The 16407-nt window shown below is 55.7% G+C and overlaps 1 protein-coding gene across 10 annotated transcripts in view; it reads right to left on the reverse strand.

Annotated features, from left to right (window-relative positions):
• Positions 1-16407, reverse strand: part of SH3PXD2A (SH3 and PX domains 2A) — a 243574-nt gene that overhangs the window by 9863 nt on the left and 217304 nt on the right. For 9 of the 10 annotated variants that reach the window (XR_005793634.1, XM_040486336.1, XM_040486337.1 and 6 more), the window contains 5 exons: positions 15421-15504; positions 10230-10347; positions 5846-6183; positions 4595-4644; positions 1806-1925 (listed from right to left, as the gene is read on the reverse strand). Coding sequence is in view for 9 of the 10 variants with exons in the window: in XM_040486336.1 (XP_040342270.1) it covers positions 1806-1925; positions 4595-4644; positions 5846-6183; positions 10230-10347; positions 15421-15504 (710 nt within the window). In the remaining variant the exon portion in view is untranslated. The remainder of the gene's footprint in view (positions 1-1805; positions 1926-4594; positions 4645-5845; positions 6184-10229; positions 10348-15420; positions 15505-16407) is intronic. The other variant, XM_040486334.1, reaches the window with a different exon arrangement.

Consider the following 16407-nt stretch of genomic DNA (forward strand, 5'->3'; position numbering starts at 1 on the left):
CCCGGGTAGTAAGTGCTGGGCTGGAATTGAAAGCCAGGTCTCCACCATCTCCTACTCTCCAAGACCCTCCCCCCTGGTCCTCCAAGACTCCATTAGCACCCCAGGTCGAGCTGGCCTTGTCTACAGACTCCTGCTTCTCCCCCTAAGCTGTGCACTTAGAAGACCTACTCCTCCTAGTCCCTATGGAACCCAACTCGCCAAGGACCCGTATGTCTAAGAACATGCCATTCATTCCACTGCTCCTCGTCCCGCCCCTGGGATTGCTAGGTCCTCCGCCGGCCACCCTGGAAAGGGTCTCTCATGTCAGAAGAGAATGGGAAGATGCAGGTGAGGTGAACTGGGAGGTACAGCCCGAGACCAGAGCCACCCTGCCGGACGCCTCCCTGGTGTTCCCACCGCCTGTGGTCATTTCACTGCATGTGGGATCCCAGTGAAATTCTGCCGGTCGAACGGACTTTGGCTTAAATGGTTAACTGTGGGAAGGATGAGGGGCTTTTAGTCATTTCCATGTTAGTATAAACTAGCTCAAGGAGCTTCTTTCTTAACTACTATTTGAGATTGGCTAAAGACCAGGAGTGTGGTGCTGCTTCTGCTGCAGTTCATCTGGGCTGGAGCACATAAAGGGAAGATAATTTTGGATTGTGGGACACTCCTGGAGAAAGGTACCGGGGGGGGGGGGGGGGGGGGGGGGAGGGGACATGAAAAAATTGATACCAGGGGAAGAGGGGCAGTGAAGGAAGAGAGATAGAGACCAGCCTTCTGTAGTCCACACCAAAAGGGAGAGTTTCTGTCCTTCCTTTGGTCCTCTATTCCTTCCTTCACCCTTCCCACCCCATACTCCACCCCACACTTAAGATTAAGCCTGGGTAGCTCCTAAGTATGACAGTTCAGTTACATGGTGAGCTTTGGAGGCTCTTCTGGAAACCTAAGCACCACCGACGGAATGATTTTTCTTGGAAATTCGGTTCCAAATTGAATACGTAGGATTTAAAACATTCACGCGGGGGACACCATCTCTTCCACAGGCAGAGACCGCCTGAGGGCTCTTCCGACAGTTCTACAGGTGTTAATTGGATGTAACCTCATTACTCAAGAGCAATGCCCGCGTGCCCTGCAGTGGCCACAAAGCAGAGTTTCATAAATGCTAGGCCGGGAGGGAGCCTCCTAGGGTCTGTTACCTCATGTGGCAGAGACACAGGATCAAAGCCAGGGCAGAGGAGTGACTGTATCGAGGGTGAGAGGTGCCGGCGGTGTGCACGTGGCCAGAACCCAGGCCCCTATTACCGTGGCTACGTGGACCACATTCTCCCCACAGCAGCGCTTGCTAACATGGGTTCTTCAGAATCTTGGCCCCCAGGGTGCTCCTAGGAGACAAACTGTCCTGGGGCCAAATGGGTCTGGGCAATGCTGCTATTCTAGTGCCCTCTTAGAGATGCACGGTGACATCCCTACAGCACAGGCTCTGAGAAGTTCTGCGATTAAAAGCACACAACTGCATGGATCTTGTTTAACCCAATGTCCTTCAAACCTGTTCGACCAAAGAAGCCCCTTGTTTCAGGGCACTTCCGTCACAAGTTCCCACTACACGCTCTGGGAAACGCTGCTGTGAGGGAAGGACTGCGTGGAGACAGGAGTCCTGCATTCTGGTCCTCACCGTGGCACTTACTGGCTTCAGGCAAATTTTTTATCCCCGTGGGTCTTCTGCCCGCCCCCCTGGAATGTTGCCAGCAAGGCATAAATGGGAAACATGGCAGGTCTTTGACTAGCATGAGTTCAAACCCTCAGCTTCATGGCCCAAGGCTCACCTCTGCCTTCTGTCCACCCCGAAAGCTGATGCCGTCAGAGATGCAGGACTGGAATTCAGCAATGGTGTAATACTCCACCTCAACAGAAGGGGGCTCTGGTGGCTTCGGCAGCTGGAACCCCTAAGGCAGAGAAGGGCTCAGTGAGCAAAACCTACCTGATCAGAACTGTAACAGAGGCAGAGTGTGGCGTTTACACCAGCTGGAGGGCAGCTGACCTGAGAAGTATCCATCACCTGAGGCTCAGGGTGTCTCCCCAGGGGACTGTTCTCCTGAGCAGGCTTTCTACTATTACCTATGATCCACTTGAAACTCCTCTGAGCTGTCAAAATGATCATTTAGTAATAGTAACTTCACCCCTACATCTCTGGAGGTCCAGTTTATAGATACTTCAACAGCTAGGTCCCAAAAATGAAAATGAAAAAGCAGAGAAGTGGTTTTAACAAAGCCTGTGCAAACTGCCCCATGGGAGGAGAGCCTCGTCCTTAAGTCTGGCTGACAGGTCACAGCGGTGACATCTGGTTGCAGAGGCAGGGCCAGGGGACACAGCCATCTCTTTGGGGCAGAGGGCAGGAGTGAAAGGGGGCACGGAGATGGCTGAGAAGAGCCCTTGATGGGTCATTGCAGAGATGCCAAATGGTCAGGCAAAACAGGCTGGATTGGTTATACCAATACCCAAGCAAGACAGTCAAGGACATTTAGGATTTGGCTGCAGCCATGACTTCTGAGTCTTATTCATTCACTTTCCAAACATCAACTGTGCATCTTCTGGGTGCCAGGCCCAGGTCTGAGGCACTGGGCACTTAACAGTGAACCAAAAGGACAACCCCCTTGCCCTCATGGGGCGGACATTCTAGTTTCACTCGGTCTCTACTCTGGTCAAAATGGATTTTGTGCTACCCTGTTACTTCCAGTTTGTCCCAGTATCACACAAAGGGGTTAAAGCAAAACAAACAAAGAAGTATGTGTGTTTGGCTGGGCCGCCCCCCCCCGGGGGGGGGGCGGGAAGGGAGAGGGAAGCAGCTGTGGTGTAACAGGAAGACCTCAAAAGACCTCTGCCTTGCAGCTGGACACATGTGGGCTCCAATCCCAGCTCAGCAACGCACCAGCTGTATGGCCTTGGATAAAGCCTATGACCTCTCTGAGGCTCAATTTCCTCATCTGTAAAATGGGTCATGAAGAGAATTACTGATAGGTACCTAACTTCTGGCCCAGCCAAGGACACAGGGGGAGCTCCACCAACAGCAGCCAAAGCTGACCCCTCCTTCTGAAATGCCATCGTATTCCCTGGAACCTTCTGCATTCTCCACAGCTCAGCATGTCCTAATCTGGCCACTCACAGCCCAGCTGCCTTGGGTCACAGGGAGCGAAGGGCAGGAGGAAGCTGGTCTTGAGGGACCAGGTATGATTCAGCCCACTTTCTCCGCCCGGGGCCGGGGCCCTGGCCCTGCAGGCGTGTGTGTGAGTAGACGGGGTCCAGGCCCCAGCACCCCCCCCTCTCCCCCTCCCCCAGCCACCAGGTGGGATGCAGCCACATCTGGCTGGGACAAGCCCTGCAGCAGTAAGTCCCGCACTTGTTAAGTGTGGAAGGAATGAGCCCATTGTTCCCAAAACCGAGTCTGCCTGAAAATAATCAGCTGGGGCTGAGAGAACTGGAAGGACGGGAGAACTCATTGTTTTGTCGTGGAAAACTCGAGGGTAAAATGACATAGAAACTCCCCTGGGGCCGATGGCCAAGGCAGGGATGGTCTCCTCTCCACACGCCTGACTCAAGGACCCGTTTACTGAAGGCCCGCTCTTCCAGGCCAGGGCAGATGTCACGGATCCCAGTGACCCTTGCTACTAGGCCCAGTGAGACTTCAGAAATCTTTCCCCACACGGTGCGGCAGGCAGCCTGTCCGTCAGCCACAGCTGACATAGGAAAGGGAAACCTGGCGGCCAGCCCTGCACACACCATCCCATTTCATCCTTCCAGCAGCCCCAGGAGGTGGCTGGCACTGTCCCCATCTTACAGATCAGGAAATGAAGGCTTGGGGAGGGTAACAGACTTGCCCTGGATCTCGCCGTTCCAAGTGTCAAAGGTGCAACATAGACGCACGTCTGGCAGGCTTGAAGCCCTCTCTTTCCACGGCACCCGCTGCCCCTGAGGACAGTCCCCTGAACTAGGGCTCTAGGTCCGCTGCCAGCATCACTGCCACCCTAAGCCTAGTGTCCCGAGGGTATATGCTCTTCCCTGATGGTCTGGACACCAGGACCCCCACCTACAGGAGCCAGGGACGCCAGCAAGTTGAGCCTCTGACTTTCAGCACAAGCCAGTCCTGGCCATTCACTCCTCCTTGCAGGGGTGCTCGCCGGCCTGCCCTCTGCCCTCCCAGGCTCTGGCATCCACCGAAGCCATCGGACATTCCTGAGCCAGGAAGGCGAAGCTGAAAGGCTTCCAGGCACACATGGACAGCAGCCCCATTCCCAGCCCCTGGCAATGCCCTGGCTGGACACTCCCGCTGGCCAGTCTAAATGTTTATGTCTGCCAGTGTAGCGGCTGGGATGGATTTATTTAGCTTTGGAGTGCAGTGTGTTTTTGAACATCAACTGTCCAGCTAGGCCCCCAGAATGGCTGGGATGCCCAGGCTTTCCTCTCTGCCCCTGGCCCCACAAAGCTGGAAGCCCAGCAGGGCCCTGGAAAACCCCTGGACTGACAGGCATTGAAATGAGACAACCAATTAACTGGGGAATGTTACAGGGCGTCCCCAGATACAGGAAGAAAAAAAGGAGAAGAAATTCAGCATACATACCAGGCTGGATTCTCTGCGAGGTGGAGGCCTTGTCCTTAGGTTCGGGGAGCCTAGAAGAAGAAACATGGCTTCAGAAATCCCAGCCAGACAATGGGTAACAGCGCTGGACCCTGTCTTCCCTATGTGTGGCTGCCTCCTGATCCTGGGAAGCTCCTGGCTCTGTCCCACACTCAGGAGGGGCCCATGTGCTCAGTCACTATCAGCACTATAGTTTCTTCATGGAACCAGAGACCTTTAAGCTTTCTTGGCTGTGTTTCGGGGGATCCATGAGCCCCCTAAAATAATGTGCACATTTCAAAATGTATAGACATAGAGGCATTTTTCAGAAGAAAGGGTAAATAGCTCTATCAGATTTTCAAATGTAGGAGCAGAGGCCAAGTTCAGAACTCAACTAAAACCACAGCTTTCCTCAAGATTTTAAGGCTGGGTGGACATCAACAGAAGCGGCTCTCTCATCAGATAGGGCAGTTTAACCTCCATCTGAAGACGCTGTTGAGCCAGAGATGCATAGGTTAGGAGGGGGCCAGTTAGCTGGGTTTCTCCTATACAGAGGCCTTTAAAACTGCTCGTGGAGGGGCGCCTGGGTGGCGCAGTCGGTTAAGCGTCCGACTTCAGCCAGGTCACGATCTCGCGGTCTGTGAGTTCGAGCCCCGCGTCAGGCTCTGGGCTGATGGCTCAGAGCCTGGAGCCTGTTTCTGATTCTGTGTCTCCCTCTCTCTCTGACCCTCCCCCGTTCATGCTCTGTCTCTCTCTGTCCCAAAAATAAATAAACGTTGAAAAAAAAAATTAAAACAAAACAAAACAAAACAAAAAAACTGCTCGTGGAGAGGCAAAGACGTTCCTTCCAAGTCTTTTAGGTTTCCAGTAACTGGTGGGAGGCGAGCGAGAAGGAGGGGTAAGGCCAGGAAAGATGTTCTACTGGCTGTCACTCTGTAAAGCAGCCTTGCACAAGGGAGCCACGTGTCACAGCCTGGGAGATACACTGATCTGCAAAGCAACCATTCCTGGCTTTCTTCTAGGGAATGCCACCAGCTTAAACACTCGTGTATTTTATCTTCAGCGCAAGAGTTGTGAGGAAGTGCCTTGCCTACTCATGATTAGCATGAAACAAGTTCAGGGTTAGGGGTCAGCCTAGATGTCAGGGTAAAAATGATATAGGGGTCTTATACACCCCTCTGGCTTTCCTTGCACCCCGTGACCGCTTTCTAAAGAGCTGTGCCGTAAGGATGCAGGGGTCAGGAAGGCTCTTACTGATCTGGGCCCTCTGAGGGGCAATCCTGGCCACGGCTGGCGAGCCCTGGGCCAGCTTGGAGACACTCCTCTCAGGGACGCCCAGAGCGCTGCCATTGGAGGCATTGCACAGGATGGGCAGGCTGATCTCCTTCTTGGCGATGGGGACCTCAGGGCCCTCTCCTTCGGCCGGTGGAGTCTCCTTATCCCCCGACGCCTTCTTGTTCAGCAGGTTGCTGATCTCCATGATGTTCCCGATGATCTCCACTGGGCCTGCCAGATTCTTCTTGCGTGCCGGCAGGTCGTCCTTGGCTTTCTTCAGGTAGGATGCTGGCGCCCAGCCCTCTTTGCCCAGGTACCTGGGGGAAGGGGTGGACATGATGTCACTTGAGCGCTGCTACCTGACCTCACACCCCAGGCTCCACCTGGCCTGGCCCAGCTGCGCCTTCTCCACTGTGTTCTGCAAGGCACCTGGCAATCCCACCAGTCTGGAGAGAAGCGGGATGGAGGGCAGGTGGAAAAGACACCTAGGACACCAGTTCTTCCTCTCTCCTTGCTCTCTGCCTGATCCCTCCTTGTGTGGGCTCTCGTTCTCTACAGTCAGGCAAATGTGGGACATCAGGATGAGAAAATTCCTCAGATTGAGTTGCCCACCAAGTAGACTTGACAACGGCCTGCTACCTCCCAACAGAGAGGGCGATTCTAGAGATAAGAGCAAGTGTGAACGTGGTGTGTTAGGCAGAGGCCCTCTGACAAATGGAAGGGAGATCAGAGAGGTGAACAGGTAGCACAGGTAAGAGGAGTTAGGAACCCCGAGTTCTGCTCTTGAGTCCCTTGGTGAGTCCCTTGGTAAGTCCCTACCCTGGAGCTCAATTTTTTTCTCTCTTCTGCAAACTTCAGGAAAAGAGTAGCTGCAAAAATTTATCCAGAAAGATAGACCTTTCGAGACTAACTAGGAAGATGTCTATAAAGAGTGGCCAAGTGGGGCGCCTGGGTGGCGCAGTCAGTTAAGCGTCCGACTTCAGCCAGGTCACGATCTCGCGGTCCGTGAGTTCGAGCCCCGCGTCGGGCTCTGGGCTGATGGCTCAGAGCCTGGACCCTGTTTCTGATTCTGTGTCTCCCTCTCTCTCTGCCCCTCCCCCGTTCATGCTCTGTCTCTCTCTGTCCCCAAAAAATAAATAAACGTTTAAAAAAAAAAAAAAAAAAAGAGTGGCCAAGTGCGGGAGGTATGGATGCTAACTGTGGGGGTAGCAGACAGATCAAGTTCACAGAACAAGTCCCCAAACAGACTGATGTTAAGGGTAACACTTCAAATTACTGGGGGTAAGGGGCACCTGGGTGGCTCAGTCAGTTAAGCGTCTGACTCTTGGTTTTAACTCAGGTCATGATCTCATGGTTTCGTGAGTTTGAGCCCTGCCTTGGGCTCTGTGCCAACAGCACAGTGCCTACTTGGGATTCTCTCTCTCCCCCATTCTCTCTGCCCCTCCCCGGCTCATGCTGTCTTTGTCTCTCTCAAAATAAATAAATAAACTTAAAAAAATTAAATCAAATTAGTGGGGGTAAGGATGAGCTTTCAATTACCAATTTGGAGATGACTGATTACCCAGTTAGGAAAAGTATGTGAGACCTTGGCCTCACACCACAGGGGAAAAAAAATTGTGAATATTTGGTTAATCTTGAGGATTGAGAAAATCTTTCTAAATAGGGCTCCAAAAGCCAAAACCATGAATGGAAAGACTGAAAGCACATGACTGGATAAAATGAAAACCTTTGGTATGGCACAACAAAACCAAAATGAAACAAAACAAAATGAAAACAAAATCAAAACCCATAAACAAGGACAAAAGGCAAATGACAGGGCTGACTTAATTTCAGGTGACTTGATGACTTCTGAAAACAAGCTTTTCCCTTTTCTCCCCATGGTGCTCAGAACTTCTACCCAAGCCCACTAAGAGCTCACCTCCCAGTCCACCAGTTGCACTGTCCCCATCTGCTCCCCAGGGCACATCTGGCTCTTTGCAATGGCTCCTCTGTGCCAGATGTCGGACACTCGCCCTTCCCACCTGCCTGATCTGACCTTGTTCTTGGGTGCTCATGAGGTGGGAGAAACAGGAACGTGAAAGTGAAAGTTTCTATCAACATGCCTGAGCTTTGCTGGAAAGCCTAGGCAGGAGGTGGCTTCTTATGTTCACACCACTGGAAAGCACAGACAGGCTGTCCCAAGGTCACCTGTCTGGCCCCCTGTTTGGGGCTTGGAAGGCAGACATCAGTTAACACATGGATAGAAGTCAAGGGGCTGGCCTGCCTTCCCAAGGTAAGGGGTGCAGAGAGAAGCACAGAAATTTCAGGGGTGGATGGCAGCAACGAGTAAAGATGCCTAATCTTATGTATGAGCCACGAGCCAAGGCTCAGCAAAGCAAAGCAAGTAGCAGAGGGCCACACAGCTAGCTGTTGGCAGCATCTGGCCTGGAACCTGGTGCTCCTGCATCTCAAGATGAAGAACTTGCTGGCTATGGCAGAGGTGCTCTTCTATGAGAACAGTGGGGAGATGGGGAGTGGGGTCTCATGGGAGTGATGGTCAGGCCTGCTCACTGCCCTGAGTGCTCCCACGTCCAACCCTGTTGTGTTCCTCTGGTGTTACATGGATACAATTAGATTCCAGGCAGAGAGATGCAGGGGAATCAGGAGCGGCTGTGTGTGTCTGGGTCCAACTTGGCTCACATCTGCTTTCCAGCTCTGGAGCGCAGAATGACTCCAGAGGGAAGCAAACTGGAAAAGAAGGGATAGAGAGAGAGAGAGGGAGGGTATGTGTGAGGGGAGAGAGGAAAAGAAAGACAGGAAATGAGGATCAACACAGAGCCTGGAATGCTGGGAAATGGCATATTTAAGGGGGTGTCTGGCAGCCTTCTTAAGGTGGAATCTTTGTAGGGTTTTTTTCAGTTGAAGCTCCCACTAGCTAAAGGGGTAGGCCATGGGGACAAGAGTTGACTAAAAGTGACGGCTCAGAGTAACCTTGTTGATCATTTTAAGAAACTGGAAAAAACCCCGCAGCCTTGTAGATAACCTCCGGGAGGGTGGTTTCGGTGACCAGCCTGCCTTAGAATGTTTGCTGGCCCTCCCATGTAGATTTGTGGTTGCTGGATTTTGGGGTTGGGTCTAGTTTTTTAGAGAGTGTGAGAGTCTAGGGGCAGTGACTTTGGGAAACACACATCCAGGCACACAGTCCTGTCCCACCTCACAGAGCAGAAAGGAACACTTCAGCCCTACTGACTGGTATGCATGGGGCCAAGGGCAGGGGCAGCTATGTCTTGTCAGGTCACATTAAGGCTGAATCCCGTGTAGCCAATGACCTTCATCCTACCCGTCAGCATAGCCCCAATCTTAACACCACCACGGTCCAAGATACTGTCTCCTGAGTGCCCATATCACTTGGGTCAATCCTGTCCCCACTGTGGGACACAGAGCGGAGCACCCTTCCTGCCCAGGGTGGGTACGGGGTTCCCAGGTGATGGGCTGGGGAAGTGGTCCCCAGAGCTCACAGATACAAGACTATCTTGGTCATTTGGGCTACAGGCAGGGAAGAGAGAAACTGGGTGAAATCACCACAGCAGAGTCAATTCTAAAGGACCCAAAAACTTTCCTGTGAGCCCTAACCCCACCCCCCACCCCCCACCCAGAAGGTGCTGGCTGGCCTCAGAGCCCCAGGACAGAGGGGACTGGAGAGCAGGACTTGGTAGGGGAAAGGTGAGTGAAGCCCACAGGGTTTAGTTGGCTTCTAGGATTGCCAGGGAAGCCCTCCCTCCCCTCCCCATGCTCCGAAATGGGTTTCTCAGTTGGGAAACATGATTGGGCCCTGCAAGAGGGAGGGGCAGAAGGAAGAGGCCTTTAAGCTAGGCTTGGGCTCAGGCCTTACTTCTACCCTGGCTCTTGCAACCATATAAGCCAGCCCTGCAGAGTGGAAAGGCCCCCAGTGTTGAGCTGTGGGCAGCAGGGACTGCCTGTTGGGACCTCAGCAAGGCCTGTGGACACCAGCCCTTCAGGCGGCCTGAGCTACAGAGCGCACCAGGCAGCCAAGGCCGGACACAGAAAACCAAATTCAGATGTGCTGGACTCTCCTGGCAGATGCATGGGAAGGGATTGCACCACTGCCTGCAAGCTGAGCCGGGGCCCCTGTGCCCCACTGGCCACAACTCTGGCTCTGCTTGACGTGCCCCAGGAGAGAAGCTGCGAGATGAGCACTCTGTTTGAGCTGTTCAACCGTGCAGGGTTGAAGCAGCCAAGCCTGGGCTGTGGGCGCAAAGCCGCCTCAGTATCGACCTGCCAGCTGGTGCCCACGGCCACTGTGCGGTCTGCTGCCCAGGGCCGGAGTGGTAGAGGGATCTCTCGCTTCCGCTGAGGCTCCTACCTGATGTACCACCAGCCCTCCAAGTTCTTCCGGATCACTTCCACAGTGACGCCCTTCTCAAAGCCAATCTCGTCCTTGCTCTGGCTGGTGTAAGGCTGTACAGTGACGTACTTCTCCTCTGTGGGGGGTGGATGAAGCAACAAGGCACAGTTATTTGAGGTTGGAGCTCAGGTCCTCCTTCCTGTCTCTTCCTCCTCGGGCCTGGCCCGGCTTAGCTGGTTGCCTTACTGTGGCTCCCAGTGTGTGCAGAAGCTGGCCGGGGCCCCAGGTGGCCTGGCTAAGCCCTGGCAGCAGAGAGTTGGCCCTCTCAGCCCAGTAACAGCAGTGAGGGTGCTGGGGCCTAGTGTCCTCAGGGGTCCAAAAGCTCCCTGGACTGAGGGCACAGTTAGGGGGAACCTGCCCCGTGTGGCACCTGAGTCAGGAATCCCCTGGGATGTCTGGAGGCGCCGTGGCATGCCCCCCCCCCTTCCCTGAACGTGCCAGGCCCCCATCCATGCCCCAGACTTGCTCTCTGAGCCCTTCTCCCACCTCTACCCCTTAAATCCTGCCTCTGTCTGATCTTCCGGCAGCCCCAGGGGCACCTCCTTGGTGAAGCCTCCCCTGACCACTAATGTGATCACCTGATTGTGTGATTTTCCCAAGAGGATTGTGGGGGACACACGTTCGATGGGAGTGATTACATGGGTTTTAAGATGAGGGTCCGGCGGTCAAATGATCAGCGGTGATGCTGACTGCAGCCATCAGCAGGGCCTCCCAGAGCCCAGGGTGGGCCAGCATGCTGAGCTGACCACACAGCTTGGGAGCACCCCTTTGGGGAGCTGCCTGCTCTACTGTCACATTCGCCTGCGAGCCTTGTTCAGGGCCTCCCCAGGTACCGGGAAGGAGGTGCCTTATGGGAAGACAGGAAAAGCCTGGGAGGGCAGGTGTGGGGAGGCCGGGCAGTGCTTGTCCTCCTGGATCTCTTCAGCCTCTCTCCTGGCAGGGGCCCTGCTGCCTCTGCACGGGTCCTTGCTCAGGCTTCCAGGGAGGTGTTCCTCCTGCGTCTGCTGGGGCCAGGTGGACTCATGGCTGGCTGGCTGGCCGCCCTGTCTGCTGGGTGGAGAGCCTCCCCAGAGAAACGTTCAGGTCTCAGGAAGGATCACACATCCCCATACTCACCCTCTGGGAGGAGGAGCAGACCTAGACAGAACTGGCCACACCCTCTGGGAAGGTTACCCTGAACTCATGCTGTCTCTTCCAGCCTGTGCCTGTCACACAATTGGGGCTCCAAAGGCACTAGGCAGCGCATCAATGAAGGGCAAGGCTGTCTGAGCAGGGGCAGGAGGCTGTGTTCTAAGATACCTGCCCCACTCCTCCTTGCTCCCAACTATGACAGTAACTCCTAGATTCCTTGGTGGACCCTGATGGGCAGCCTGCCTGAGCCTTAGGCAGCAGTAGGGGAGGGGGACGGAGGACAACTGCCACCTCATCCCCCCCCCCGCCTCACTGCCCCACGACAGGAGGGCCATCTGTTTACTTAGGAGGATCAGGGTCCTGTCTGCAGCCCTGTGCCGGGCTTGGATAGCAAGTCCCTCCAGGACGGAGGTGGCAAGGACAGAGCTGATGGGCCCTGGCCAAATCTCAGAGGCCGCCAAAGGCGAAAGGTAGGTGATGACCCACTGGAGCCTCCACCATTCTTCGGCATGCGCTTCTCAACGGCAAGCTTTTCCCAGATGCAGAGGCCTTTCTCACCATTGACTAACTCCTGGAAGCTTTCAAATTCCCATCCAGCCACGCTGAGGAGAGCTGCCAAGATCGCCTGAGAACCTGGGCCAGCCAGATTCTGACTCGGGCCTTTGAGAAGTTCAGTGTGCTACACTCCAGCCCTCCACTCTCCTGCCTGCTCCTGGTCCCACTCCATTTTCCAGTGGGGCACGGTAAATCCTGGCCCGGGCCGTGGCCAGAGGGGCAGCACCAGGCCCCGGGGATGTAGGGTTCTGAGGTTAGGGTGAGGCGAGGCCTGGGCTCCACGTTTTGCCTGTGTTCAGCCGGGCTATTTTTAAAAGCCTGTGGTTCCAGCAGGAAGCCATCATTAAAGTTTTCCTAGGCAAAGTTGCCTCTGCAGGGAAAAATTATAGTCCTTCTCCTAGGAAGATCAGAGGAGTGCTGTCCTGCCGCATGGCAGAGAACAGGGCCTGGACCGTGACATGCGGGCCCAGGCTCTGGAGCTGTCAGGCCCAAGCCGCAGCCTCTGCAGCCCCCAGTGTGTATGCGGAGGACATAGCACTGAGGGCCATGTAAGTGCCCGGCCTCCCCTTGACCCTCTCGGAGAAGGCAGAACCAAGCACATCAGTTTTCCCTAGTGAAGCTGAGCTGCTCCTGCACAAGGCCCTGTTCTTGGTGGCCCTCGGACTGACGTGAACAGAGAGGTCTGGGAGTTCGTGCTCCCGGGAAGAGATCTGGCTGGCCTAGAGGCTTATCTTGCCCAGTCACTGTGTAGGTCCCAGGTGATGAGCATTCAGAGCACAACTCTTCCAACTGGTCTGTGTGGGGGTTTACTTTCCTGCCATGGCCAGCTTAGGCGGCGGAGGCATGGCTTACCTCCGTGTAGACATGTGCTTGGCTGTCAGGTTCCCAGCTTCCACGTTTCCCTGAGGGAGAGGCAGAGCCAGCCCCTCTACTGGACCAGGGCAGAGCCCCGTCTGGGGGTGGGGATGGGGAACCAAGTCAGGATGCCCAGACAGACTGAAATGGTCTCAGGGGCTTGGGGAGGGGGGGTGGGGTGGGCAGCTAAGTCATTCAGGTTGCCTGGGTCTCTAGAAGAGACTTTTAGGAATCAAAGTTTAGGAATCAAAAGGGAGAGGGAGCTGTAAGCTCAGGGGTGGGGGGTCACCTCAGGGCTTCTGGGAAGCACTGAGGCTGTGGTCACTCTGATGTGCCATCAAAGGTGGGTGGCAGCTTTGCCCTAGGGAGGGCTGACCAGGCCGCCCACCGGGTGGGTGGGTGGGTGGCTGGCTGGGGGAGGTGGACAGGCCTGTTTTGGTTTTGGAGGCGGGGTCTGGAGAACCCTGCAGTTTCCAAACCACAGACGCCTCCTCTTTCAAATGCTTTCCCCTCCGTCAGCAGTCTCCCTGGCTTCCCTCCCGGCCCCCACAACCTACCCAACCCCACTACAAGAGGCCTTCTGATTCCAAAGGCCTGGTTGGCGGAGGGGCTGGGGAGTGGAGGCCCCGGGGAAGCACTGCTTCTCTCTTGTCTAGTTATATATGACCCACTGCCTGTTTCCCCCCATTGGCTCCACTGCTTTCTCCCAGCCAGCTTTCTGCAAGTTTTTCTTGGCTGCCTGATTTAACTTAGTCCTGACTTAGGGCTGAGACTGGGAAATAATGCTGTTTAGGTCTCTTAGAGAGAGAGAGAGAGAGAGAGAGAGAGAGAGAGAGAGAGAGAGGGAGGGAGGGAGGGAGGGAGGGAGGGAAAAGTGGGCTTGTCCTCATTTACATATTTGTACACGTATGGATGTCCACAGAGTCGTGCATCTGGCTGGGAACGCATGTCCACATATACCACTGCATGCGTGTAACTCCGAGTCCGCTGCCTGTGCCCATGCAGTGTGAGGGGCTACGTATGAGACCGTATAGGAAGCTATGTGTGTCCTCGGTGGTCAGAAGCAGACGTACAATGTGTCCAGAGCAGCTGAAGCATCTGCGACTGTAAATGCATATGTGGAATGTTCTACGTTGGCTGCACGAGCGGTATTACGTGTGTAGTGGCTGTGGGCCAGAGGCCACGGATGCGCAGCTGCGTGGGGGCCAGAGGGGACAGCGTACTGCTGCGCACGGGCAGTAGTGCTTCGTCACTTGTAAGTGTCCGTGTGCTTATGGAGACGCAGTTGCGTTTGGGGTTCGGTGTAGGATGGCGTTGGGAGCAGATGCTGGAGGGGATGGGGGAAGGCCAAGCTTTTGTCTCTGCGGTTTTTCCAGGCCAGCGTCCCCCTCTCCTCTGCTGCCAAGGCTCAGGGCAGTGTCCCAGGCTGGCCCCCCGGCAAAGCTGCTCCACTCCTCCTAGTTCTAGGGTGCCCCTGCTTTACACCCGAGCTCGTTCTCGCCGTTTCCATGACTTGGCCTCCTGCCCTGCACCTTGGAGTCCAACCCTTGTTCCACCCTCAGGATGAGTTGGGCTCCCACAGCCAGTGCTCTGAGTGTGGTGCTGCACCAGCCACGGGCGGCGGCCACCTCAGCGTCCAGGCTTGCTGCTGCCTGGGGCTTGGGGCTGGTGCCAAAACATGGTCTCAGATTGTTCAGGAACAAGCTGTGGGGGTGGGCCGATATTCATGGAGCATCCCTGCTATCGGAGAGAGGCCAGTGCTCATCACAGGCCCTTACAGCCTTGTTCTCGGTGAGACAGGAGAAACGGACCTCTGCTGGCCTGTGGGCCCTGGAGATGTTGAGGGGTTTGTTCAGAGGCTCGCCCCTAAGCTCCCTACTCCCAAGCTCCTGGATGCTGGAAAGGCCCTGAACCCGCAAATGTCTTAGTTCCCAATCAGCCTGGATGGCTGGCCAGGGGCCTCCCTGGAATCTTGACCAGGCCCCTCACAAAGTGCTGATGCCAGTGCTGAAGATGCTGGAAGCTCCTGGCTGGACCTGTCACTGCCTTCAGAGCTGGCTGGGGCCGAATCCCGGGACAGGCTGGGACTGGCTTTTGTTCCCTTTCTAGTTTCCCTGGAGCTAGCTGAAGAAGGAGGGTTGTGGGCTGGCCCTTCTTCCTACTCTGTCCCTAAGTAGTTGCTGGAACAGCTTTGGCCGATGGAGCACCTTCTCAGAGGAAGCAGGCACCTAAGAGTGGGGGCAAGTGGGACAGCCTGTGCAGAGACTTACACCCCACCCCCCTCATCTGCAGCTTCTAGGGCCAATGTGGCCTTTCTTAGTCCAGCCGCCCCCACATCACATCCTCAATCCCATGACCCCCATCCCCAGGATGGCGGCAGAAGCCAGAGCCGCCCCCCAACTCCCAGTCATCCCAATTCCCAGGTAGCCCCCTGTGCCCTCCTCCCCAACACCCCATAGATGCAGAAGGTGAGAGAAAGTCTAGCTGTTGAATCTGGGTGAGGAGGCCGAGTGGCAGACAGGAGCAGAGCTCAGAGAGGAAGGGAGGTGTTAGCGAGAGAGCGAGGGGCGGCAGCTGCGGGTCAGGAGAAGCCAGCTCCCACAGTCACCTCGGCTGTGCTGCCTGTTGACCATCCCGCCCAGGGTCCACCGGCGATCCAGACGCCGCAGATGGGCCTTGCGTCTCTTGGACACTGGTGTGGGAGATGGCAATGGAACACGCGGCCGACGGAACCGGCGGAGAGAATGGAGATGAGGATGAGATGGGATGGGGCAGGGAGGGGGATGGCGGGAAGGAAGGTTCAGGCTCCCAGGGCATCATTGCCAGGACCAAGCGCCAGCAGCATGCACCTGCTGGATGGGGGCAGATCTGCCCACTGACACGGGGGAATCTCCACCAAAGCCAAACCATGTGGGTTGTACCCCTAAGACCGAGAGGGGCTAAGAACTCACAATGCCAGCACCTGAGAGGTGAAGAGGGTCCTGGGACCCAACCTGGCACAAAGATGGCCCTCCCAGGCAGCCCCAGGGAAAGACTGCTGCTTCCACCATGGCTGGGCAGTCACGGTTCCCAGGAGGCCATGGGGCCCACGGCACCACCCATCTGTCGGCCACCCACTCATTACGTCCTGCTTGTGAGCCTACCGCCATGAGCCAGGCACTGTGTCAGGAGAGACGTGGGGGTCCTCTGCCATGGGGCTCCCTGTCCCTATCACCCTGGGGGTACCTGTCTTTGCTCTCTCAGCCCTCTCTGGGGCCTAGCACAGGGCCTGGCCAGCGGCTGAGCACTAGGAAATGTTGCATGGGGACGGATGCTGCAGGCCTTGGTTCTGCTCCTTTGCTGCACACTGCCCATCGGATTTCTGACAGCAGGGGACCTGCTGCCCAGTTCTCTGTGCTGCAGCCCCTCTCATCCAGCCCATGCCCTCTGGTTGCCGTGGCCCAGCCCCAGAAACCCTCTGCCTTCCTATAGGATGCCCAGGTGGAAAGACACCATGTCAGGGCTGCGGGGCACCAAGCGGCCCCCTGCAGAAGCTGGGGGTCAGACTGCTCAAGTATGGGGGAGACAGGTCAGCAGAGTCAAAGGAAGACTGTCC

This window comes from Herpailurus yagouaroundi, unplaced genomic scaffold, assembly GCF_014898765.1.
Source record: "Herpailurus yagouaroundi ecotype Mexico unplaced genomic scaffold, PumYag 163, whole genome shotgun sequence".
NCBI lineage: Eukaryota > Metazoa > Chordata > Mammalia > Carnivora > Felidae > Herpailurus > Herpailurus yagouaroundi.